The 22,754-nt window shown below is 69.7% G+C and overlaps 3 protein-coding genes and 1 long non-coding RNA gene across 4 annotated transcripts; all 4 read left to right on the top strand.

The window, feature by feature from the left end:
• The first annotated feature begins 70 nt into the window (after positions 1–70).
• Positions 71–6,992, top strand: LOC136788592 (hsp70-binding protein 1-like). The gene is given in 11 exon segments (XM_066987155.1): positions 71–549; positions 1,681–1,804; positions 1,896–2,100; positions 3,283–3,505; positions 4,510–4,529; positions 4,867–5,019; positions 5,789–5,885; positions 6,678–6,695; positions 6,697–6,787; positions 6,901–6,948; positions 6,951–6,992. Coding segments are annotated over 11 exon segments (1,101 nt in total). The 5' UTR covers positions 71–454; the 3' UTR covers positions 6,978–6,992.
• Positions 6,993–7,174: 182 nt separating this feature from the next.
• LOC136788591 (dynein axonemal assembly factor 3-like) lies at positions 7,175–12,812 on the top strand. The gene is made up of 12 exons (XM_066987154.1): positions 7,175–7,192; positions 7,461–7,798; positions 7,877–7,985; positions 8,071–8,158; positions 8,232–8,377; positions 9,264–9,455; positions 10,562–10,682; positions 10,780–10,889; positions 10,969–11,165; positions 11,252–11,366; positions 12,469–12,543; positions 12,644–12,812. Exons 1-9 carry the CDS (start codon positions 7,175–7,177, stop codon positions 11,035–11,037), a joined length of 1,191 nt encoding a protein of 396 aa, XP_066843255.1. The 3' UTR covers positions 11,038–11,165; positions 11,252–11,366; positions 12,469–12,543; positions 12,644–12,812.
• A 459-nt stretch (positions 12,813–13,271) lies between these two features.
• LOC136788684 (uncharacterized) lies at positions 13,272–14,807 on the top strand. The gene is made up of 3 exons (XR_010827323.1): positions 13,272–13,365; positions 14,246–14,291; positions 14,691–14,807. It is a non-coding gene; the product is annotated as an uncharacterized lncRNA (long non-coding RNA).
• A 4-nt stretch (positions 14,808–14,811) lies between these two features.
• On the top strand, positions 14,812–22,694 carry LOC136788662 (troponin I, cardiac muscle-like; the record flags this gene model as incomplete). The annotated part of the gene is given in 8 exon segments (XM_066987301.1): positions 14,812–14,871; positions 16,832–16,873; positions 16,978–17,071; positions 17,074–17,108; positions 18,024–18,113; positions 19,651–19,821; positions 21,156–21,259; positions 22,555–22,694. Coding segments are annotated over 8 exon segments (732 nt in total), but the record flags the coding sequence as incomplete, so codon positions are not given.
• Positions 22,695–22,754: the final 60 nt, after the last annotated feature.

The raw sequence follows: 22,754 nt of genomic DNA, 5'->3' as shown, positions 1-22,754 counted from the left end.
CGTTGGGTGGCAGTGCTGTCCGTCACGGCTCGACGGCCCGCCCCTCGCTGTGGTACCCGCGGTTCCTATTGGTTGAGCGGAGCCGGCCCGCTCTGGGCGGGCGCGTGCCGCTTCTCATTGGTCAGGAGGGGAGCGCTAAGCACCGCCCTAGCTCGCCATTGGTCCAGAGCTACGCCAATCACTACATTCCCGCCTTCTTCGTGCGGCTCTCCCCCTTCGGCACGCGCCCCGCCCGCTCGCTCCCCATTGGTTGGCTGCGCCGTCAATCCCAGCTCCCCGCCCACCGAGCCCCTCCATTGGCTCCTTCGGCCCCTCGAGCGCCCGCCCCTCGCTCCTATTGGCTGTCGCTCGGCAGCGCCGGAGCACAATGGGGCTCGCAACAACCGAGCGCCCGCGTCCCTCGCGGGCAGAGGGCTCCGCGCTGAGACCTTTCCGGTAGGCCCTACGATAAACAATGACTGAGAAAGGCCACGCCCCCGCCGCTCCGGCCTCGCCACGCCCTCAGCGCCGGCCCCGCCCACTCCCCATGTGGCCACGCCCCCTGACCAGGTAGCCACGCCCCTCACTGGCTGACCACGCCCCCATCCCCTCAGCGCTGGCCCCGCCCCTCCCCCAGATGGCCACGCCCCTTCCGATTGGCCACGCCCCCTTCCCGTAGCGCCGGCCCCGCCCCCAGCTGGCCACGCCCCCGCCCCGCCTTGGCCACGCCCCCTCCCGCAGCTGGCCCCGCCCCCAGGCAAGATGGCGGCGCCCAGGGCGTGTGCGCGGCGCTGAGGTGGGGGGGAGGCCCGGGGGGGGACACCGGGGGCGGGGGGACACCGGGGGAGCTTTGGGGATCCCTGGGGGGCTTTGGGGACCCTTGGGGGGGCTTTGGGGAGGGTGGGGGTACTCGGGAGGCTTTGGGGGCCCTGGGGGGGGGGGGGGGTTGGGGACCTTGGGGGGTTTTGGGGGCCCTGGGGGGTTTGGGGGACGCTGGGGGGGCTTTGGGGGTCCCCGGGGGGTTCCCGGGCCTAACCGCATTCATCAGGGCCATGGTGGAGGCCAGAGGTCCTGGGGGGGCCGGGGGGGCACCGGAGGCGAGGGGGGCCGGGGAACACTCGGGTGGGTTTTGGGGGGCTTTGGGGGACCTTGGGGGGGGGTTGAGGACCCTGAGAAGGTTTTGGGGGGCCTTTAGGGGGTCTCCGGGGGGGTCTCTGGGCCTAACCCCTCCCATCAAGGCTGTGGTGGAGACTGGAGGGGGGTCTTGGGGTCACTGGAAGCGTGGGGGGCTTTGGGGGATCCTTGGGGGGGCTTTGGGGGATCCTTGGGGGGCTTTGGGGGATCCTTGGGGGGCTTTGGGGGGTCTGGGGGGGGGCTTTGGGGACCTTTAGGGGGTCCCCGAGGGGGTCTGGGGGGGTTTTGGGGGGCTTCGAGGTGTCCTCGGGGGGGGGTCTCTGGGTCTAACCCCACCCATCAGGGCCATGGCAGAGACCGGAGGCCTGAGGGGGTCCTGGGGGGGGAAACCAGAGGCAGGGGGGCCCTGGGGGCCTTTTGGGGGCCCTGGGGTGGCTTTGGGGGCCCTGGGGGGTTTGGGGGTCCCCGAGGGGGTCTGGGGGGGTTTGGGGGGTCCCTGGGTGGGGGGGTTGGGGGACTTTGGGGGGGGGGGTTTGAGGAGTCCCCTGACCTAACCCCACCCACCAGGACCATGGCGGACACCGGAGCCGGGGGGCCCCCGGGAGCCCCCCGGAACCTTCAGGGGCTGCTGGAGATGGCGGTGGCAGCCACGGGGCCGCAGGCCGAGGCTCCGGAGCCGATGGGCGAGGAGGTGAGTGGGGGCCGGGGGGGGTTATGGGGGAGGTTATGAAGGGATTATGGGGACCCCCCCTCAAAACCGACCCCCCCCCGGGGCCGTGCAGAGGCAGCGGTGGCTGCGGGCGGCGGTGGCCGAGGCGCTGGGGGGCACCGGGCAGGAGGTGGAGGAGCTGCGGCGCTGCCTGGGGGTCCTGGCCCGGCCCTGCCCCGGGGAGGAGGCGGCCGAGAGGGGGCCCGGAGACACCGGGGCTCACGAGCAGGCCCTGGAGGTGCTGGCGGAGCTGTGCGAGAGCCTCGATAACGCCACGGGTGGGTGAGGGGGGCTGGGGGGGGGGTTGGGGGGACCAGGGAGGGGGTTGGGGGACCGGGAGGGGCCTGGGAGGGGGTTTGGGGTGGTAAAGGGGATGGGAAGGGAGCTGGAAGGGGGTTTGGGGGGACCAGGGAGGGGGTTGGGGGACCGGGAGGGGCCTGGGAGGGCGTTTGGGGGTGGTAAAGGATGGGAAAGGAGCTGGAAGGGGGTTTGGGGGCTTTCGGGGGGTCTGGAAGCGGATTGGGGGGCTGGGAGGGAGTTTGGGGGGCCTGGAAGGGGTTGGGAGGGGATTTCGGGGCTTTCGGGGGCCTGGAAGTGGGTTGGGGGGATTGGGGGGCTGGAACGGGGGTTTGGGGGGACCAGAGAGGGGGTTGGGGGGGCTGAGAGGGGGTTTGGGGGGTTGGAAGGGGGTTTAGGGGCTTTCGGGGGGCCTGGAAGTGGGTTGGGGGGGATTAGGGGGGCTGGGAGGGGGTTTGGGGGGACCAGAGAGGGGGTTTGGGGGGCTGGGAGGGGCCTGGGAGGGAGTTGGGGGGGCCTGGGAGGAGGGCCTGGGGGGGGGGCTGTGGGGTTTGGGGAGAGCCTGGGAGGGGTTTGGGGGGCCTGGAAGTGGGTTGGGGGGGATTGGGGGGGCTGGGAGGGGGTTGGGGGGGGGGTAAACGGGGTGGGAAGGGAGCTGGGAAGGGGGTTGAGGGGACCAGGGAGAGGGTTGGGGGGGCTGAGAGGGGGCTGGGAGAGAGTTGGGGGGGGCTGGGAGGGGTTTGGGGGGGGTGGGGGGGTTGGAAGGGGGCTGGGGGCTTTCGGGGGGCCTGGAAGTGGGTTGGGGGGGGGGAGGGTTGGGGGGGCTGGAAGGGGGTTGGGGGCTGGGGGGGGGGGAAGGAGGTGGGGAGGGGGCTGGGGGGGGGGCTTGGAGAGAGGGGTTGGGGGGGCCTGGGGGGGGGGGCTTGGGGGGCAGGTAGGGAGCTGGGGGGGGGGGCTGGGAGGATTTGGGGGGGATTTGGGCATGGGGGGCTTGGGGGGGCTGGGATGATTTGGGGGGCTTTGGGGGGATCCTGGGAGGATTTGGGGGGGGGAGCAAAGCTCCTATAAATAAAACCCGTGGGGGGGGAGAGGGGGGCAGGCACGGCGCTGCGCCCCCATACATCCCCCCCAAATGAACCACCCCCATTTTGCCCCCCCCGCAGATTTCTGCGCCCTGGGGGGCCTGGAGGTGGTGCTGGGGCTGCTGGGGCACCCCTGGGCCCCCCTGCGGGGGGGGGGCCGCCCGCGTGGTGGGGGCGTGCGCCCAAAATCTGCCGGGGGCGCAGGGGAGGGCGCTGGCCCTGGGGGCCCTCCCGGCCCTCCTGGGGTGCCTGCGGGGGGACCCCGACCCCCGCGTGCCCCCCCGCGCCCTCTTCGCCATCTCCTGTGAGTGGGGGGGGTTAAAAAAAAAAAGGGGGGTAAAAAAAAAAAAAAGGGGGGGGGGAATTGGGGGGGCAGGAAGTGGGGGAGGGGGGAAAAGGGGGGAGGGGGGGAAAAGGGGGGGAGGGGGGTAAAAAGGGGGAGGGGGTAAAAAGGGGGAGGAGGGGGGAAAGGGGGGCAAAAAGGGGTGGGGGGGCAAAATGGGGGGGAAGGGGACGGGGGTAAAAGGGGAGGGGAAAGGGGGGTAAAAGGGGGGGCAAAAAGGGGGGAGCGGGGAAAAAGGGGGGAGGGGGAGGAATGGGGGAGGGGGGAGGAAAGGGGGGGCAAAAGGGGGAAGGAGGGGGGTAAAAAGGGGTGGGGGGGCAAAACGGGGGGAGGGGACAAGGGGGGCAAAAGGGGGGAGGAAAGGGGGAGGGGGGCAAAAGGGGGGTTGGATGGGGGGTAAAAAGGGGAGGGGGCTGGGGGGCAGTAAAGGGTTAAAAGTGTTGGGGGGGTAGGGGGTGTCTGCCCCCCTACCCCCCGGTTAACTCGTCAGCCCCCACAATTAGCCTTTAACACTGCAATTAAGCTTTTTACCCACCCTAATTAACTTTTTATCACCCAATTAATCCTTAACCGCCAATTAATCTTTTAGCCCCCCAATTAACCTTTTAGCCCCCAGTTACCTCTTCAGCACCCCAATTAGCCCTTTTTACCCCCCCAATTAGCCCTTTTTACCCCCCCATTAGCCCTTCAGCCCCCCAATTAACCCTTTTTATCTCCCCAATTAACCCTTTACCTCCCCAATTCTTTTTATGCCCCTAATTAGCCCTTTAGCTCCTTAATTAACCCATTACTCAGCCCCATTAACCCTTTAGGACCCCCACTGACTTTTTAACCTCCCAATTAATCCCTTCACCCCCCCAATTAACTCCTTCATCCCCCAATTAAGCCCTTAACCCCCCAATTACTCCTTTATCCCTCTAATTAACGCTTTAGCGCCTAGTTAACCCTTTAGCCCCCCAATTAAGCCTTAACCCCCCCGTTAGCCGTTTGCCTCCCCAATTAATCCTTTAGCCCCCCAAATTAACCCTTTAGCACCCCCAATTAAGCTTTTAACCCCCCAATTAGTCCTTTAGCCCCCAATTAATGCTTTAGTCCCCCCAATTAACTCTTTACCCCCTAATTAACTCTTCAGCCTCCCAATTAACGCTTTAGCCATCAATTATCTCTTAACCCCCCCAGTTAACCCATTACCCCCAATTAACCCTTTAGCCCCCCAATTAACCCTTTAGCCCCCCAATTAACCCTTTAGCCCCCCCAATTAACCCTTTAGCCCCCCAATTAACCCTTTTTACCCCCTAATTAATTTCTGCCCCCCCCCCCAGGCCTGGTGCGGGCGCAAGCCGAGGGCCTGGCCCAGTTCGAGAGCCTGGGGGCTGGAGGCGCTGGGGGGGGCCCTGCAGAGCCCCCAGCCCCCCTGCGCGCCCGCGCCGCCTTCCTGCTGCACAGCCTGCTGCGCGAGCACCCCCACCTCAAAGGTGAGCCCCCCCCCAAAAAAACACACCCCCCCCAAAAACACCCCCCCCCCCCCAAAAAAAAAAAGCCCCCCCCCCAAACCCCAAATCCCACCCTAGGGCCCCCAACCCCTGCGCGAAGCCCCCCAAAACCCACCCTGGGACCCCCAGGTGCCCCCCCCCTTAAAATAACGCTGTGCCCCCCCCCCCCCCAAAAAAAAAAAAGCCCCAAGGCTACATCGAGCCCCCACCCCCAAAAAAACACCCCCCCCCCAAAAAGAAGCCCCCCCCCCAAACCTCAAATCCCACCCTAGGGCCCCCAACCCCTGCCCGAAGCCCCCGAAACCCACCCTGGGACCCCAGGTGCCCCCCCCTTTAAAATAACGCTGTGCCCCCCCCCAAAAAAAACCCCAAAGCCACATCGAGCCCCCCCCAAGCCCCCCCCCCCCAAAAAAGCCCCCCCCAACCCCAAATCCCACCCTAGGGCCCCCCACCCCTGCGCAAAGCCCCCAAAACGCACCCTGGGACCCCCACGTGCCCCCCTTTAAAATAATGCTGTGCCCCCCCCCAAAAACCCAAAGCCACATCGAGCCCCCCCCCCCCCAAAAAAAAGCCCCCCCAAAACCCCAAATCCCACCCTAGGGCCCCCAACCCCTGCTTGAAACCCCCCAAAACCCACCCTGGGACCCCCACGTGGCCCCCCCCTTTAAAATAATGCTGTGGGCCCCCCAAAAAAATGGTGGCCCCCCCAAAACGGTGCCCCCCCCCAAAAAAAATGGTGTCCCCCCCCCAGAGCCCCTGTGCCGGCTGGGGACGGTGCCGCAGCTGGTGGCCCTGCTGCGCACGGAGCACGACGGGGCCCACGAGCACGCCCTGGGGGCGCTTTGCAGGTGGGGGGGGGCAAAACTGGGGGGGGGGGGGCACGGGGGGGGGCAATTTGGGGGGGGTTGGGGGGAATTGGGGGGTTGGGGGGGATTTATGGGGGCGGGGGGGGGGAATGAGGGGGTTTGGGGGGCAGGAGGAGGTGGTAAAGGGGGATTGGGGGGGGTTGGGGGGGTTAGGGTGCTTGGGGGGGGGGCGCCGGGGGGGGCAGCTGGGGGGGATGGGGGGGGCAAAAAGGGGGCTGGGGGGGTAATTGGGGGGGTTGGGGGGGATTTATGGGGGGCGGGGGGGAATGAGGGGGTCTGGGGGCAGGAGGAGGTGGTAAAGGGGGGATTGGGGGGGGGGTTGGGGTCCCCATGGTTGGGGGGGGGCACCGGGGGGCAATTGGGGGGTCTGGGGGGGCAATAAGGGGGGCTGGGGGGAATTGGGGGGGGTGGGGGGCAGTAGGGGGGCAATTGGGGGGGGTGGGAGGGGTTATGGGGTGTCTGGGGGGGCACCGGGGGAGGGCAATTGGGGGCTGGGGGGGCAATAAGGGGGGCTGGGGGGGCATAGGAGGGCCTGGGGGGCAATAAGGGGGCTGGGGGGCAATGGGGGGGGGAAGGGGGGCAATGGGGGGGTTGGGGGGCGGGGGGGGCAATGGGGGGGTTGGGGGGCCTGAGGGAGTCCCTGGGGGGGGTTCCTTGGGGTTTTTTTTGGGGGGGGGTCCCTGGGTTGTTTTTTTGGGGGGGGGGGGGGGGGTCGCTGGGGTTTTTTTGGGGGGGGGGGGGCGGGGGGGGCCCTGAGCTCCTCCCCCCCCCCAGCTTGGCCACCGATTTCCCGGGGGGCGCGGGAGTGCCGGGCCCCCGCCCTGGGGCTGGAGGAGCTGCTGCGGGACCGCCGGCGCCTGCTGCAGGGCCGCGAGGAGTTCCAGGTATTTATTGGGGGGGGACACACAAAAATTGGGGGGGGGGGGGGGGGGGGCCAAGCGACCCCCCCCAAAAAATCCCCCTCCCCCCATGAAAATCCCGTCCCCCCCCCTTTAAGGAGGAGCTGGAGTTCTGCGAGCGGCTGCTGCAGCTCTGCTTCGAGACCCCCCGGAGGAGAGCTCCATGGACCGGTGACCTCGGGACCCCCGGGACCCCCCGGGACCCCCGGACCCCCCCCCAAAGCCCCCCCAGGACCCCCCTGGGACCCCCCTGGGACCCCCTTCCCCCCCAACCCCCCCCCCCACGTCCCCCCGCCCCGTGGATAATAAAAATCGGCTCCTCGCCGTGTCTCGGGCTTGGTTTGGTTTTTTTTTTTCGCCTTTTTTGGTGCGATGACGTCAGGCGGTGACGTCAGGCTGTGACGGCGTGACGTCACGCCCCGCCGGGGATCAGCGCCGCAGCGCCGGGCAGCGCCGAGGGGCGGGGCATCGGTCGTTGCTAGGGGGCGGGGCCAACGCAGCGCCCGTTGCTAGGGGGCGTGGCTCACGGCGGGGGCGTGGTCTCGCACGCCGCCCGTTGCTAGGGGGCGTGGTCACATGCGCCGCCCGTTGCTAGGGGGCGTGGTCCCACGTGCAGTTCGTTGCTAGGGGCGTGGTCCAGCACGCCGCCCGTTGCTAGGGAGCGTGGTCCCACGTGCAGTTCGTTGCTAAGGGGCGTGGTCTCGCGGTGTCCGTTGTTAGGGGGCGTGGTCTCGCGGTGTCCGTTGCTAGGGGGCGTGGCCTCCCACGCCGTTACCGTTGCCAAGGAAACCGCGTCCCTCGCAACGCCTGGGGGCGGGCCCCCGGCGCCTTTCTCGCTCTCCCATTGGTCCCGCTGCCCGAACCGGAACCGGAACCGGCGGGGGGGGGGGGCCTGCCCGGTACCGGGCGCTCCAGCCATGGCGGCCGGCTTGGCGGAGGGGCTGGGCACGGCGTGCTGGTGGGGGCTGTCCCCCGCCCTCGACCTCCGCCAGCACCGTGAGCACCGGCCCCGGCCCCGCTCCCGGTTTTACCGGAGCCCCCCGGTGACTCCCGTTTCCACCCCCCCCCTCGCAGTCCCGGATACCGACGGCGAGGCCGTGGCGCTGCTCGTGGGCACGGCGGACGGGCGGCACCTCCTCCGGACGGCAGCTCGGGCCCGCCGGGGCCCCCCCGCACCCTCACCGTAATGCCCCGGGGGGGGGGGGGTCCCCGTTATCCCGGTTACCGGAGGGGAGGGGGGGGCACACTCCTACCGGCCCCCCCCGCAGCTCTTTGTGGCCGAGCAGCGCCCCGAGGCCGTGGCCCGGCAGCTCCTCTTCCTCCTCCTGGCCACCGAAGGCTGCACCGGGCACCGAGGTAACGCCGGTACCGGGAGCCCCCCCCAAAAAATAACGACCTGCCCGGTAAACCGGGCCCTCCCCCACCGCAGCCCGGGCCGTCGCCCTGCTGGAGCTGCTGGGCTCCAGCCGCCTCCGCTCCGCCACCGCCGAGCTCCTGACGGGGGCCGCCGGGAGGCTCCGCCGGTGGCTCACGGCCGGTACCGGGCCGGTCCCCGCCGAGGTGGAGCTGATGAAGGTGGGGGGGTGGGGGGGGGTGGGGGGGGGGGGTACCGGGACGGGACGGGGGGTGTACCGGGGGTGGGGGTACCGGTAGGGGGCGGGGGGGTTACTGGGAAGGGGGAGGTGTACCGGGACGGGGGGGTACCGGGAGGGGGGGGTACCGGGAGGGGGGTGGTGTACCGGGACGGGGGGGGTGAACCGGGAGGGGGTACTGTAACAGGGGGGCTACCGGGAAGGGGGGAGGGTGTACCGGGACGGGAGGGGTGTACCGGGATGGGGACGGGGGGGTACCGGGACGGGACAGGGGGGGTGTACCGGGACGGGGGGTGAACCGGGAGGGGGGTACCGGGAGGGGAGGGGGTGAGTACCGGGAGGGGGGTGGTGTACCGGGACGGGGGGGGGGTGTACTTGGACGGGGGGGGTACCGGGACAGGGGGTGAGGGGGTACCGGGAGGGAGGGGGGGTACCGGGACGGGGGGGGTTGAACCGGGAGGGGGGAGGGTACCGGAAAGGGGGAGGTACTGGGAGGGGGAGGGGTGTACCGGGACGGGGGTGAACCGGGAGGGGGGGCGTGTGTGTACCGGGAGGAGAGCGGGGGGGTGTACCGGGAGAGGAGGGGTACCGGGAAGGGGGGGGGGGGTTACCGGGACCGGGAGGGGGGACCGCTGGGGGGGGGTGGACCGGGACCGGGAGGGGGGGGGGGTTACCGGAAGGGGGGTGTACCGGGAGGGGGGAGTACCGGGAGGGGAGGGGGGGTACCGGGACGGGGGCGGGTACCGGGATGGGACGGAGGTACCGGGAGGGACGGGGGTGTAGCGGGAGGGGGGGGTACCGGGAGGGGGGGTGAGTACCGGGAGGGGGGTACCGGTAACCGGTAACGGGTCCCAGCCCGGCGTTTTCAGAGCCGGGAGCGGGACGCGGTGGAAGCGGTGCTGAGGGGCTGGGGGCAGCGGGGGCAGCCCCGGGGGGACCGGGACCGGGACCGGGAGCCCCCGGCCTGGGAGCGGCGCCTGCGGCGGCTGCACGGGGCTCGCTACGACGCCCGGGAGGCGCTGGCGGACTGGGACCTGCGCATGGGGCTGCACCAGCGGGGGGTAACGGGGGGGGCACCGGGGGGGGACACACCGGGGGGGTTACCGGGAGGGGGAGGGTTACCGGGACCGGGAGGGGTGGGGGGGGTTACTGGGACTGGGGGTGGGACCGGAGGGGGGGGGTTTACCGGGACCGGGAGGTGGGGGGGGGTGTTACCGGGAGGGGGGGGTTACCGGGACCGGGAGGGGTGGGGGGGGTTACTGGGACTGGGGGTGGGACCGGAGGGGGGGGGGTTACCGGGAGGCGGGGGGGGACCGGGACCGGGGGGGGGGACCGCTGGGGGGGGGGGGTTACCGGGAGGAGGGGGGTTACCGGGACCGGGAGGGGTATGGGGGGGGTTACTGGGACGGGGGGGGCACCGGGAGGAGGTGGGGGACCGGGACCGGGAGGGGTGGGGGGGTTGGTTACCGGGACCGGGACCGGGACCGGGGGGGGGGGGGGGGGAGTTACTGGGACCAGGGGGGGAACCGAGGACTGGGAGGGGGGGCAGGGGGACCGGGGGGGTTACGGGAAGGGGGGGAGGTGACCGAGGTGGGGGGGGGGGGGACAGGGACCGGGACCGGGAGACCGGGAGGGGGGTGGGTGACCGGGAGGGGGGGGGGGGGTTTAACGGGACCGGGGGGGGGGGGGAACCGAGGGAGGGGGGGGGGAACCGGGACCGAGGGGGGGGAAGACCGGGGGGAGGGGACCGGAGGGGGTTACCGGGAGGGGGGGGGGCACCAGGCGGGGGGGGTCATGGAGGGGGGAGGGGGGACCGGGGTGGGGGGGTTACCGGGAAGGGGGGGGGGGGCACCGGCGAAGGGGGGTTACCGGGAGGGGGGGGGCACCGGGAGGGGGGGTTCACGGGGGGGTATTCAAGGGGGGCACGGGGGGGGGGGGGGTTACCGGGGTCGGGGGGGTTACCGGGGAGGGGGGCACCGGGAGGGGGGGGGGTCGTATCACCAGGAGGGAGGTACCGGTGGGGGGGGGGGGGGGCACCGAGGGTATGGGGGGGGGCATGGAGACACCGGGGGGGGGGAGGGAATTGGGACCTCCGAACGGGGCTGCACCGGAGTGGGGGTCACTGGACGTGGGGGGGTCACGCTGCTGCCCCCCCCCCCCCCCCCAGGCCACCACCGTGTCCCCGGCCGAATTCGGGCGCTGGCGCGAGAGCGGCGTCGCCTTCGTCCCCCGGGGGGGGGGGCGACATCCCCAACCCCACCCTGCAGAGCGGCCGCTTGGCCCGGCCCGTGAGTATCCGACGTGGGGGGGTCCTAAGATTTGGGGGGGGGGGGTCCTAATAAGCCCCCCCCCCCAAAAAAAAAAAATTAAAGGATGGGCAACCAGGAGCCGAGCTGGGCTACTGGGGCGACGTCGTGGCCGGGCCCTTCCTCGCCTTCGGCCTCACCAGCGACGACCCCCGGCTGCTGCGCACCCGCAACGGAGCCCCCGAGAAGGTGGGGGGGGGGGGGTCCCCATATTTTGGGGGGGGGGGGGCAATAATTCGGGGATTAGGGATTTTTAACCCCCCCGTAGACGGCGACGGAGATCTCGGTGGCCAACGTGACGGCGCTGCTGCGGGAGCTGCTCGCTGGGGGAGGATGAGGATGGCGCCCCCCCGGGGATGAAGATGAGGATGGGCCCCCCCCCGGGGACGAAGACGAGCCCCCCCCCGAGGTGAAGGCAGCGATGGGGCCCCCCCGGCGACACCGACAGCTCCAGAGCCCCCCTGGGTGAGTCCCAATCCCCCCCCCCCCGTGACCCCCCCCCCCCCTCTACGCGCACACGGTGACCCCCCCCCCCAAATGCCCCCCCCCAGGCCCCGTGGTGCCGTCGCCGGTGCGGGTCCGGTTCCTGCCCCTCGGTAGCGCCCGGTGCCCCCCCCGCCGGGCCGGGCTGGAGCGGCGCTGCGACGTGCTGGTGCTGGGCTGGAGGTGGGGGGGGGGCAAATGTGGGGGGGGGGGGGGGGCAAATGGGGGGGTCGGGGGGGTCCTAGGTGAGGTTAAGGGAGGATTTGGGGGGGCTGGGGGGGAAAGGGGGGGGTCTGGGGGGTCCTGGAGGGGTCTGGGGGGGTCCTGGAGGGGAAGGGGGGGGTCTGGGGGGGTCCTGGAGGGGTCTGGGGGGTCCTGGAGGGGAATGGGGGGGTCTGGGGGGGTCCTGGAGGGGTCTGGGGGGGTCGTGGAGGGGAAGGGGGGTCTGGGGGGGTCCTGGAGGGGTCTGGGGGTCCTGGAGGGGAAGGGGGGGGTCTGGGGGGTCTGGGGGTGGTCCTAGAGGGGTCTGGGGGGTCCTGGAGGGGAAGGGGGGAATGGGGGGGTCTGGGGGCTCCTGGAGGGGTCTGGGGGGTCGTGGAGGGGAAGGGGGGTCTGGGGGGGTCCTGGAGGGGTCTGGGGGGTCCTGGAGGGGAAGGGGGGGGGGGGTCTGGGGGGGGGTCTGGGGGGGGTCCTGGAGGGGTCTGGGGGGGGTCGTGGAGGGGAAGGGGGGGGTCTGGGGGGTCCTGGAGGGGTCTGGGGGGTCCTGGAGGGGAAGGGGGGGTCTGGGGGGGTCTGGGGGGGTCCTAGAGGGGTCTGGGGGGTCCTGGAGGGGAAGGGGGTCTGGGGGAGGTCTGGGGGCTCCTGGAGGAGTCTGGGGGGTCCTGGAGGGGAAGGGGGGAATGGGGGGGTCTGGGGTGGTCCTGGAGGGCTCATGAAGGGGAAAGGGGGGTCTGGGGGGGTCCTGTAGGGGAAGGGGGAGGGGTCTTGGGGGGGGGGTCTTGGGGGGGGTCATGAAGGGAAATGGGGGTCTGGGGGGGGCTGGAGGGGAAGGGGGGTCTGGGGGGTCATGGAGGATAAAGGCGGGGGTATGGGAGGGGTCATTGAGGGGAAGAGGGGGTCTGGGGGGTCCTGAAAGGGTCTGGGAGGGTCAGAGAGGGGAAAGGGGGTCCTGGAGGAGTCTGGGGGTCCTGGAGGGGTCTGGGGGGTTGTGGAGGGGAAAGGGGGGTGTCTGGGGGGGCTGCGGGGGTGTTTATGGGGGTCACTCACCCCCCGTGCCCCCCCCCAGGTCCCTGGAGGAGCTGACCCCCGAGCTGCTGGCGCTGGCGGCCCCGGGGGCCACGCTGCTGGTGGAGCTGCCCACGTACGTGTGGCACTGGGGGGGGGGGGGGCCACGGGGGGGGGGGGGGGGCAGAGTCACTCCTGTGCCCCCCCCGACCCCCCCCCCCCCCCCCCCCCCCCAGGTTCGTGCCCACCCTGCGCCCCCCCAGCTCCAGGCCTTCCGCGCGCGGGCCCAGGCCCTGGCCCAGGCCGGGGGCTTCGAGCCCTGGGGGGGGGCCGGGGAGCCCCCGGCCTTCGCCCGCTTCCGCCTCCCCTCCCCCACACAGCCTGACCCCCCTGGCCCCGCCCCCACCTCCCTGGCCCCGCCCCCACCTCCCTGGCCCCGCCCCACATCATCATGGCCACGCCCCCATCTGCCCAGGCCACGCCCCCATCTGCCCAGGCCACGCCCCCAAACCACCCAGGCCACGCCCCCAAACCACACAGGCCACGCCCCCAAATTATCCTGACCACGCCCCCCAACCATCATGGCCACGCCCCCAACCATTTGGCCCCGCCCCCAACTCTCATGGCCACGCCCCCAAGCTCTCATGGCCGTGTGCACCAAATCCAGCTTGGCCACGCCCCCAAACTCTCGGCCACGCCCCCAAAGCCGCCGGGCCACGCCCACAACCACCCAGGCCACGCCCCCAACCACTCAGGGCCACGCCCCCGATCTCTCTGGGCCCCACCCCTAAACAACTTGGCCACGCCCCCAAACCACCTTGGCCCCGCCCCCATCTCTCGGGCCACGCCCCTCTCCGGCCACGCCCCCACCTCGTGGCCACGCCCCCTCCCTCCTGGCCACGCCCTCTCCCCATTCATAAAGCCGCCCCCCCCCAGCGCTGCTCCAGGCTCCGCAGAGGTACCGGGGACGGGGGGGGGGGGGGGGGGCGGGGGGGGGGCGTTCGTCCCCTGGGGGGGGTCCTCAGGGCTGGGGGGGTCCCAAGGCTGGGGGGGGTCTTCAGGGCTGGGGGGTGTCGTCAGAGTTGGGGGGCGTCACAGGGCCGGGGGGGGTCCTCAGATTTGGGGGGGTCCTAGGGCTGGGGGGTCCTCTGAGCTGGGGGGTTCTCAGAACTGGGGGGGGTCCTCAGAGCCGGGGGTCCTCGGGGGGGGGGCGTCCTAGAACTGGGGGGTCCTCAGGGCCGGGGGGTCCCAAGGCTGGGGGGGGTCCCTAGGGCTGGGGGGTCTCGGGGCTGAGGGGGGAGGGTCCCAGGGCTGGGAGGGGGTTCGCAGAGCTGGGGGGGGGTCCCAGGGCCGGGGGGGTCCTGAGGGCTGGGGGCGGGGGGGGGGGGTCCTCAAAGCCGGGGGGGTCCCAGAACTGGGGGGGTCTTCAGGGCCGGGGGGGTCCTCAGAGCTGGGGGGGGTCCTTAAGGCCGGGAGGGGGTATCCTCAAAGCCGGGGGGTTCTCAAGGCCGGGGGGTCCCAGGACTGGGGGGGCCCTCATTATCTGTGTCTCCTTGGCGGGGGGGGGTCTGTGAGATGGGGGGCCCTGTACAGAGTGCGGGGGGGCGATCCAGATGCCCTTGAGGTGGGGGGTGGGGGGGCTGGGGGGGGCTATATTTAGCCCCTTATCAGCCCCGCAGCCGCCGGCCCCATATAGGGGCAGAGCCGGGGCTAGAGATAAGGGGCCCCCCCCGGCTTGCTGCTCCCCCCCCCCGGCTCCTGGCCCCCCCCCAAGCTGCTGCCCCCCCTTGGCTGCTGGCCCCCCCCCAAGCTGTTGCCCCCCCCCTTCCCCCTTTTAGGCACCGCTCCGTCCTTCCTGCATCGCCCACGCAGGATGGCTGAGGAGTGAGTGTGGGGGGGGCACGATGTGGGGGGTCTTTGGGGGGGGGGCACAAGGTGGGGGGGTCTTTAGGGGGAGACACGATGTGGGGGGGTCTTGGGGGGACAGTGGGGGGATCTGGGGGGGTGCACGACGTGGGGGGGGCCTTTGGGAGGGGGACACGATGTGGGGGGCCTTGGGGGGGACACGAAGTGGGGGGGTCTTTGGGGGGGGACACGATGTGGGGGGGCCTTGGGGGGGACACAATGGGGGGGGGGGTCTTTGGGGGGGGACACAAGGTGGGGGGTATTTGGGGGGGACATGATGTGGGGGGGCCTTGGGGGGGGACACGATGTGGGGGGGGGTCTTTGGGGGGGGACACGATGTGGGGGGGTCCCAGGGCTCTGACCCCTCTGTCCCCGCAGGGAGGTGGCGGTAGGTCCTGTCCCCGTGTCCCCCCATCGTGTGCCCCCCCGACCCCCCCCCCCCGTGGCCCCAGCGCCCCGAGGATGAGGAGGAAGGGGGGGACAAACCCCGTGCCCCCCCCCGCAGCTGCCCAAATCGTCCGCCAACTACCGGGCGTACGCCGTGGAGCCGCACGCCAAGGTGGGGACACGGGGACAGGGGGACAGGGGGACATGGGGTGGGGACATGGGGACACGGGACGAGGTTGGGGACATGGGGACACGGGACGAGGTTGGGGACATGGGGACATGGGACAGGGTTGGGGACATGGGGACAAGGGGACACGAGACAGGGTTGGGGACATGGGGACATGGGGTGGGGACACGGGGACATGGGGACATGGGGACATGGGGTGGGGACATGGGGACACGGGGACATGGGGTGGGGACATGGGGACACGGGACGAGGTTGGGGACTTGGGGACATGGGACAGGGTTGGGGACATGGGGGTGGGGACCTGGGACAAGGACACGGGGACACGGGACAGGGTTGGGGACATGGGGTGGGGACATGGGGTGGGGACATGGGGACACGGGACGAGGTTGGGGACATGGGGACATGGGACAGGGTTGGGGACATGGGGTGGAGACACGGGGACAGGGGGTGGGGACACGGGGACATGGGGACAGGGGGACAGGGGGACACGGGGACACGGGGTGGGGACATGGGGACACGGGACGAGGTTGGGGACATGGGGACACGGGATGAGGTTGGGGACATGGGGACACGGGGACATGGGGACATGGGACACAGGGACATGGGACGGGGTTGGGGACATGGGGAACATGGGGATATGGGGACATGGGGTGGGGACATGGGGACATGGGGTGGGGACACAGGGAGGCGGGATGAGGTTGGGGACACGAGGACATGGGATGGGGACATGGGGACATGGGATGGGGTTGGGGACATGGGGTGGGGACCTGGGACAAGGACACGGGGACACTGGACAGGGTTGGGGACATGGGATGGGGACATGGGGTGGGGACATAGGGACACGGGATGGGGACATGGGACGAGGTTAGGGACATGGGGACATGGAGACATGGGGTGGGGACACAGGGACATGGGACAGGGTTGGGGACATGGGGTGGGGACATGGGGACGTGGGGACATGGGGTGGGGATGGGGACACGGGGACAGGGGAACATGGGGATATGGGGACATGGGGACATGGGATGGGGTTGGGGACATGGGGTGGGGACATGGGGATGCAGGATGGGGACACGGGGACATGGGACAGGGTCATGGGGACATGGGGACTTGGGACGAGGTTGGGGACATGGGGACATGGGATGGGGATGGGGACATGGGGTGGGGACATGGGGACAGGGGGACACGGGATGGGGATATGGGATGGGGATGGGGACAGGGGGACACGGGGACATGGGGACATGGGACTGGGTAGGGGACACGGGATGGGGACATGGGGCAGGGACATGGGACAAGGACGTGGGATGGGGTTGGGGACATGGGGACACGGGATGGGGACATGGGGGAGGTGGGAGGGGGTTGGGGACACGGTTTGAGGACATGGGGACATGGGATGGGGACACGGGATGGGGTTGGGGACATGGGGCAGGGACATGGGGACATGGGACGGGGTTGGGGACATGGGGCAGGGACATGGGGACATGGGATGAGGTTGGGGACATGGGGCAGGGACATGGGGACATGGGATGAGGTTGGGGACATGGGGCAGGGACATGGGGACATGGGACGGGGTTGGGGACATGGGGCAGGGACATGGGGACATGGGATGAGGTTGGGGACACGGGGACATGGGACGGGGTTGGGGACACGGGGTGGGGACATGGGGACGTGGGATGAGGTTGGGGACACGGGGACATGGGGACAGGGGGACATGGGGACATGGGATGGGGACACGGGGACATGGGGACACGGGGACATGGGGTGGGGACACAGAATGGGGAGGGGACACGAGGAGGGGACACGGGGGGGACCTGGGACAGGGACACGGGGTGGTGACGCAGGATGGGGACACGGGACAGGGACACGGGGGGTGACACGGGGGGGGGGGGGTGACACGGGATGGGGACACTGACGGGGACACCGCCCCCCCCCCCCCCCCCCCCCCCAGAGAAAACCCAAGATCTCAGCCTCCCGCAAGCTGCAGCTCAAGGTGAGGGGGGGGGGGGGGGGGCTGTATTTTTTTTGGGGGGGGGGGGTCCAGTGTTGGGGGGATCCCAGTGACCCCCCCGGTGTGTTTGTGTCCCCCCCCCCCAGACGCTGCTGCTGCAGCGAGCCAAGCGGGAGCTGGAGCGGGAGGAGCAGGAGCGGGCGGGGGAGAAGCAGCGGCACCTGGGGGAGCTCTGCCCCCCCCGCAGCTCGAGGGGCTCAGCGCGGCCCAGCTGCAGGTGGGGGGGCGCGGGGGGGGTAATGGGGGGGGGGGGTGGGGGGGGAAGGGAGGGGTTGGGGGGGGTGATGGGGGGGGGAAAAGGGGGGGGTTGGGGGGGCGATGGGGGGGCTGGGGGGTACTGGGGGGTGATGGGGGGTATTGGGGGGGTGATGGGGGGGTGCTGGGGGGGCTGGGGGAGCTCTGCCCCCCCCCGCAGCTCGAAGGGCTCAGCGCGGCCCAGCTGCAGGTGGGGGGGCGCGGGGGGGGTAATGGGGGGGGGGGGGGGTGATGGGGGGGGAAAAGGGGGGGTTGGGGGGGGGAAAAGGGGGGTTGGGGGGGGGGTACTGGGGGGGGTGATGGGGGGGGAAAAGGGGGGTTGGGGGGGGGGGAAAAGGGGGGGTTGGGGGGGTACTGGGGGGTACTGGGGGGGTGATGGGGGGTATTGGGGGGGGTTGGGGGGTTGCTGGGGGGTACTGGGGGGTGCTGGGGGGAAAAGGGGGGGTTGGGGGGTGCTGGGGGGAAAATGGGGGTTGGGGGGGTACTGGGGGGCTGGGGGGTGCTGGGGGGAAAAGGGGGGGTTGGGGGGGCTGGGGGGGGGGGTGCTGGGGGGAAGGGGGGAACTGGGGGGATGATGGGGGGTACTGGGGGGGTACTGGGGGGGGAGGGGGGTGTTGGGGGGGGTGCTGGGGGTGCTGGGGGGGTGCTGGGGGGTACTGGGGGGGACATCGGGGGGACACAGGGGTGATGGGGGGGTGGGGGGTTAGGGGGGGCCCGGGGGGGGCGATGTGAGGATGGGCACGGAGGGACGGGGGGGTCACGTGGGGGCGGGGGGGCACCCGGGGGGGGGGGTCACAGGGAAGGGGGGGGCACAGGGAAGGAGGGGGGTGTACCCGGGGGAGGGGGCACATGGGGACCCCCCGCGCCCCCCCCCCAGGAGCTGTGCCGCGAGCTGCACGCCCGCGTGGCGCGGGTGGACGAGGAGCGCTACGACATGGGCACGCGCGTCAGCAAGAACGTGGCCGAGGTGGGGGCGCGGCCCCCCGGCCCCAAATGGCCCCCGAATGGCCCTAAATGGCCCCGTGTCCCCCGTGTCCCCAGTGTCCCCGGTGTCCCCAATGGCCCCAAATGGCCCCAATGGCCCCAAATGGCCCCAAATGGCCCCAATGGCCCCAAATGGCCCATAATGGCCCCAAATGGCCCCAAATGTCCCCCATGTCCCCAATGTCCCCAAATGTCCCCAGATGACCCCAAATGTCCCCAGTGTCCCCACTGTCCCCAAAAGTCCCCAGTGTCCCCAAATTTCCCCAATGGCCTCAAATGTCCCCAAGTCCCCCATGTCCCCAGTGTCCCCAATGTCCCCAAATGTCCCCAGTAGCCCCAAAATGTCCCATAATGGCCCCAAATGGCCCCAAATGTCCCCATGTCCCCCATATCCCCATTGACCCCAATGTCCCCAATGTCCCCATTGCCCCCAAATGTCCCCATTATCCCTATTGACACCATTGGCCCCAATGTCCCCAAAGTTCATAATGTCCCCATTGATGCCAGTGTCCCTGATGTCCCCCGTGTCCCCAATGTCCCCAATGTCCCCATTGCCCCCAAATGTCCCCATTGTCCCTATTGACGCCATTGGCCCCAGTGTCCCCATTGTCCTCATTGACGCCAATGTCCCCAACGTCCCCATTGCCCCCATTGCCCCCAATGTCCCCAAAGTCCCCAATGTCCCCATTGATGCCAGTGTCCCCAATGTCCCCCATGTCCCCAATGTCCCCATTGACACCCCATTGCCCCTATTGACCCCAGTGTCCCCATTGACCCCAATGTTCCCATTGATCCCAATGTCCCCAATGTCCCCATTGCCCCTATTGTCCCCAGTGTCCCCATTGTCCCCAGTGTCCCCATTACCCACAATGTCCCCAAAGTCCCCAACGTCCCCATTGCCCCCACTGCCCCCAATGTCCCCATTGACTACAATGTCCCCATTGCCGCCATTGGTCCCAATGTCCCCAGTGTCCTCATTGATGCCAATGTCCCCAGTATCTCCATTGCCCCTATTGTCCCCAGTGTCCCCACTGCCCCCAATGTCCCCCATGTCCCCATTGTCCCTATTGACGCCATTGGTCCCAATGTCCCCAATGTCCTCGTTGCCCCCGATGTCCCCAATGTCCCCATTGCCCCCAATGTCCCCATTGGCCCCATTGACCCCAATGTCCCCATTGTCCCTATTGACGCCATTGGTCCCAATGTCCCCAATGTCCCCACTGCCCCCAATGTCCCCGAAGTCCCCAATGTCCCCATCGATGCCAGTGTCCCCGATGTCCCCCATGTCCCCAATCTCCCCATTGACCCCATTGCCCGTATTGACCCCAATGTCCCCGATGTCCCCATTGATCCCAATGTCCCCATTGTCCCTATTGATGCCATTGGTCCCAATGTCCCCAATGTCCTCATTGCCCCCGATGTCCCCAATGTCCCCATTGCCCCCAATGTCCCCATTGCTCCCATTGCTCCCAATGTCCCCATTTCCCCCAATGGACCCATGTCCCCCCCCTCGTCCCCAGATGGAGGAGCTGCGGCGCCGCGTGGCCGGGGGCCGCTTCGTGCGCCCCGCGCTGCGCCGCGTGCGGCTGTCGGCGGACGCGATGATGGCGGCGCTGCTGGGCTCCAAGCACCGTGTGGGCACCGACCTGCGCGCCGGCCTGCGCCAGGTCCGCAAGGACGACGCCGAGAAGGTGGGGACGCCGGGGGGGGACACCGGGGACATCGGGGGACGTTGGGGACGTTGGGGATGTTGGGGTCAATGGGGACGTTGGGGACATTGGGGATGTTGGGGTCAGTGGGGATGCTGGGGATGTTGGGGATGTTGGGGGGGTCAATGGGGACGTTGGGGACATTGGGGATGTTGGGGACATTGGGGATGGTGGGGACGTTGGGGGCAATGGGGACATTGGGGATGTTGGGGTCAATGGGGATGTTGGGGACATTGGGGATGTTGGGGACATGGGGGACATCAGGGACATTGGGGGTGTTGGGAACGTTGGGGATGGTGGGGACATTGGGGTCAATGGGGACATTGGGGATGTTGGGGACATGGGGGACATTGGGGATAAAGTGGATACTGGGGATATTGGGATCAATGGGAACAATGGGGACATTGGGGACATTCGGGTCAATGGGGACATGGGGGACAATGGGGACATTGGGGACACTGGGCTCAATGGGGACATTGGGGGTCGTTGGGGATGTTGGGGACATTGGGGTCAATGGTGACATTGGGGATGTTGGGGGTCAATGGGGACATTGGGGACATGGGGGACATCGGGGATAATGCGGATGTTGGTGACATTGGGATCTTGGGGATGTTGGGGGTCAATGGGGACATTGGGGACAATGGGGACACTGGGCTCAGTGGGGGTCAATGGGGATGTTGGGGACATTGGGGATGTTGGGATCAATGGGGACGATGGGGACATTGGGGGTCAACGGGGACATTGGGGACATGAGGGACAATGGGGACATTGGGGACACTGGGCTCAATGGGGACATTGGGGGTCAATGGGGACATTGGGGACTTTGGGGACAATGGGGCCACTGGGAACCAATGGGGACATTGGGGTCAATGGGGACATTGGGGACACTGGGGCGGGGGGGCATTGGGGACACCAAGGGGACACTGGGGACGCCGGGGACATTGGGGTGACGGCGGGGGCACGGGGACACTGGGGACATCGGGGACATCGCAGGACAAGGGGGGACACGGACACGGTGGGGGGGGGGCCGATGTGGACACAGAGGGGGCGTGGCCACCCGGTGGGGGGCGTGGCCACATGGTGGGGGCGTGGCCAAGCGGTGGGGGCGTGGCCGAGCGAGTGAGGGGGCGTGGCCAAGAGCACGGCACCGCCCCTGGGGTGAGAGGGTGTGGGCTGGGCGGGGTGGGCGTGGCCTGGGAGGAATGGGCGTGGCCTGGGAAGAATGGGCGTGGCCTGGGAGGAATGGGCGTGGCCTGGGCGGGGTGGGCGTGGCCGTGCGGTGTGTGGGCGTGGCCTCCGACGCGGGGCGGGGACAGGAGAGCCGGGAGGTCGGCGACTGGCGCAAGAACGTGGACGCGCTGAGCGGGATGGAGGGGCGCAAGAAGAAGTTCGAGGCGCCGGGGGGGCCCCGGCCTGAGGGGTGAGGGCGGGGGGGGAACCCCTCCCCAAAATAAAAAAATACCCCCGGGGGGGGTCACTTCTATATGGGGGGGCAACCCTGGGGACCCCCCCCCCCCATGATACCCAGGGAGCCCATAATGGGGGGCAACCCCTGGGGACCCCCCCGTCCCCCAATAACCAAGTACCCCCCCGTAATACCACCCAGGGACCCCGTAATGGGGGGGGGCAACCCTTCCGGACCCTCCCCAATACTCAAGGACCCCCCACCCGAAAAACCCAGGGACCCCCCCAGTACCACCAAGCCCCCCCCCCAAATACCGATACCCAGGGACCCCCCCCCCCCCCAGTATGCAGGGACCCGCCCCCCCCCCCCCCCCCAATACCCAGAGACCCCTGCAATACCCAAAGACCCCCCCCCATACTCAGGGACCCCCCAATGCCCAGAGACCCCCCAATACCCAGAGACCCCCCCCCCAGTATCCCCGGACCCCCCAATACCCAAGGCCCCCCCCCCACTACCCAAGGACCCCCCCCCCCCCAATACCACTACTCAGGGACCCCCCCCCAATACCCAGAGACCCCCCAATACCCAGAGACCCCCCCCCCCCAGTATCCCCGGACCCCCCAATACCCAAGGCCCCCCCCCCCACTACCCAAGGACCCCCCCCCAATACCACTACCCAGGGACCCCCCCCCCAATACCCAGAGACCCCCCAATACCCAAGCCCCCCCCCAATACCCAGGAACCCCTCCAATACCCAAAGACCCCCCCCCCATACTCAGGGACCCCCCCAATACCCAGAGACCCCCCCCCTCCCGATACCCAAGTCCCCCCCCATACCCAGGGACCCTCCCCCATACCCAGAGACCCACCCCCTCCCGATACCCAAGTCCCCCCCCCCATACCCAGGGACCCACCCCCATACCCAGAGACCCCCCCCCCACTCCCGATACCCAAGTCCCCCCCCATACCCAGGGACCCCCCCCATACCCAGAGACCCCCCCCCACTACCGATACCCAAGTCCCCCCCCCCATACCCAGGGACCCCCCCAATACCACTACCCAGGGACCCCCCCCCAATACCCAGAGACCCCCCAATACCCAGAGACCCCCCCAATACCCAGGAACCCCTCCAATACCCAAAGACCCCCCATACCCAGGGACCCCCCCAAATACCCAGCGACCCCCCCCACTCCCGATACCCAAGCCCCCCCCCCCATACCCAGGGACCCCCCCCAATACCCAGCGACCCCCCCAATTTTTTTTGGGGGCAACCCCGACCCCCCCCCCCAATAACCACCCCCTCCTTTCAGGCCCCCGCAGCACCCCAGCACCACCAGCACCGGCTTCCAGCACCTCCCGGCTTCCAGCACCTTTATTACACGTCCCCCCCCCCCCCCCCAAAAAAATAACTTACCCCCCCCTCGCCGTGCCCCCCCCCCCAAATAAATAAACCCCCCTTAAGTAGCTCTCACAGCCCGTAGCTGGGGCTGCGCAGGGGGGCGCCCCAGCA

Source organism: Anser cygnoides, chromosome W (genome assembly GCF_040182565.1).
Source record: "Anser cygnoides isolate HZ-2024a breed goose chromosome W, Taihu_goose_T2T_genome, whole genome shotgun sequence".
NCBI classification, from domain to species: domain Eukaryota; kingdom Metazoa; phylum Chordata; class Aves; order Anseriformes; family Anatidae; genus Anser; species Anser cygnoides.
The sequence above is the reverse complement of the archived record's forward strand: the minus strand, read 5'-3'. Positions and strand labels throughout refer to the sequence as shown.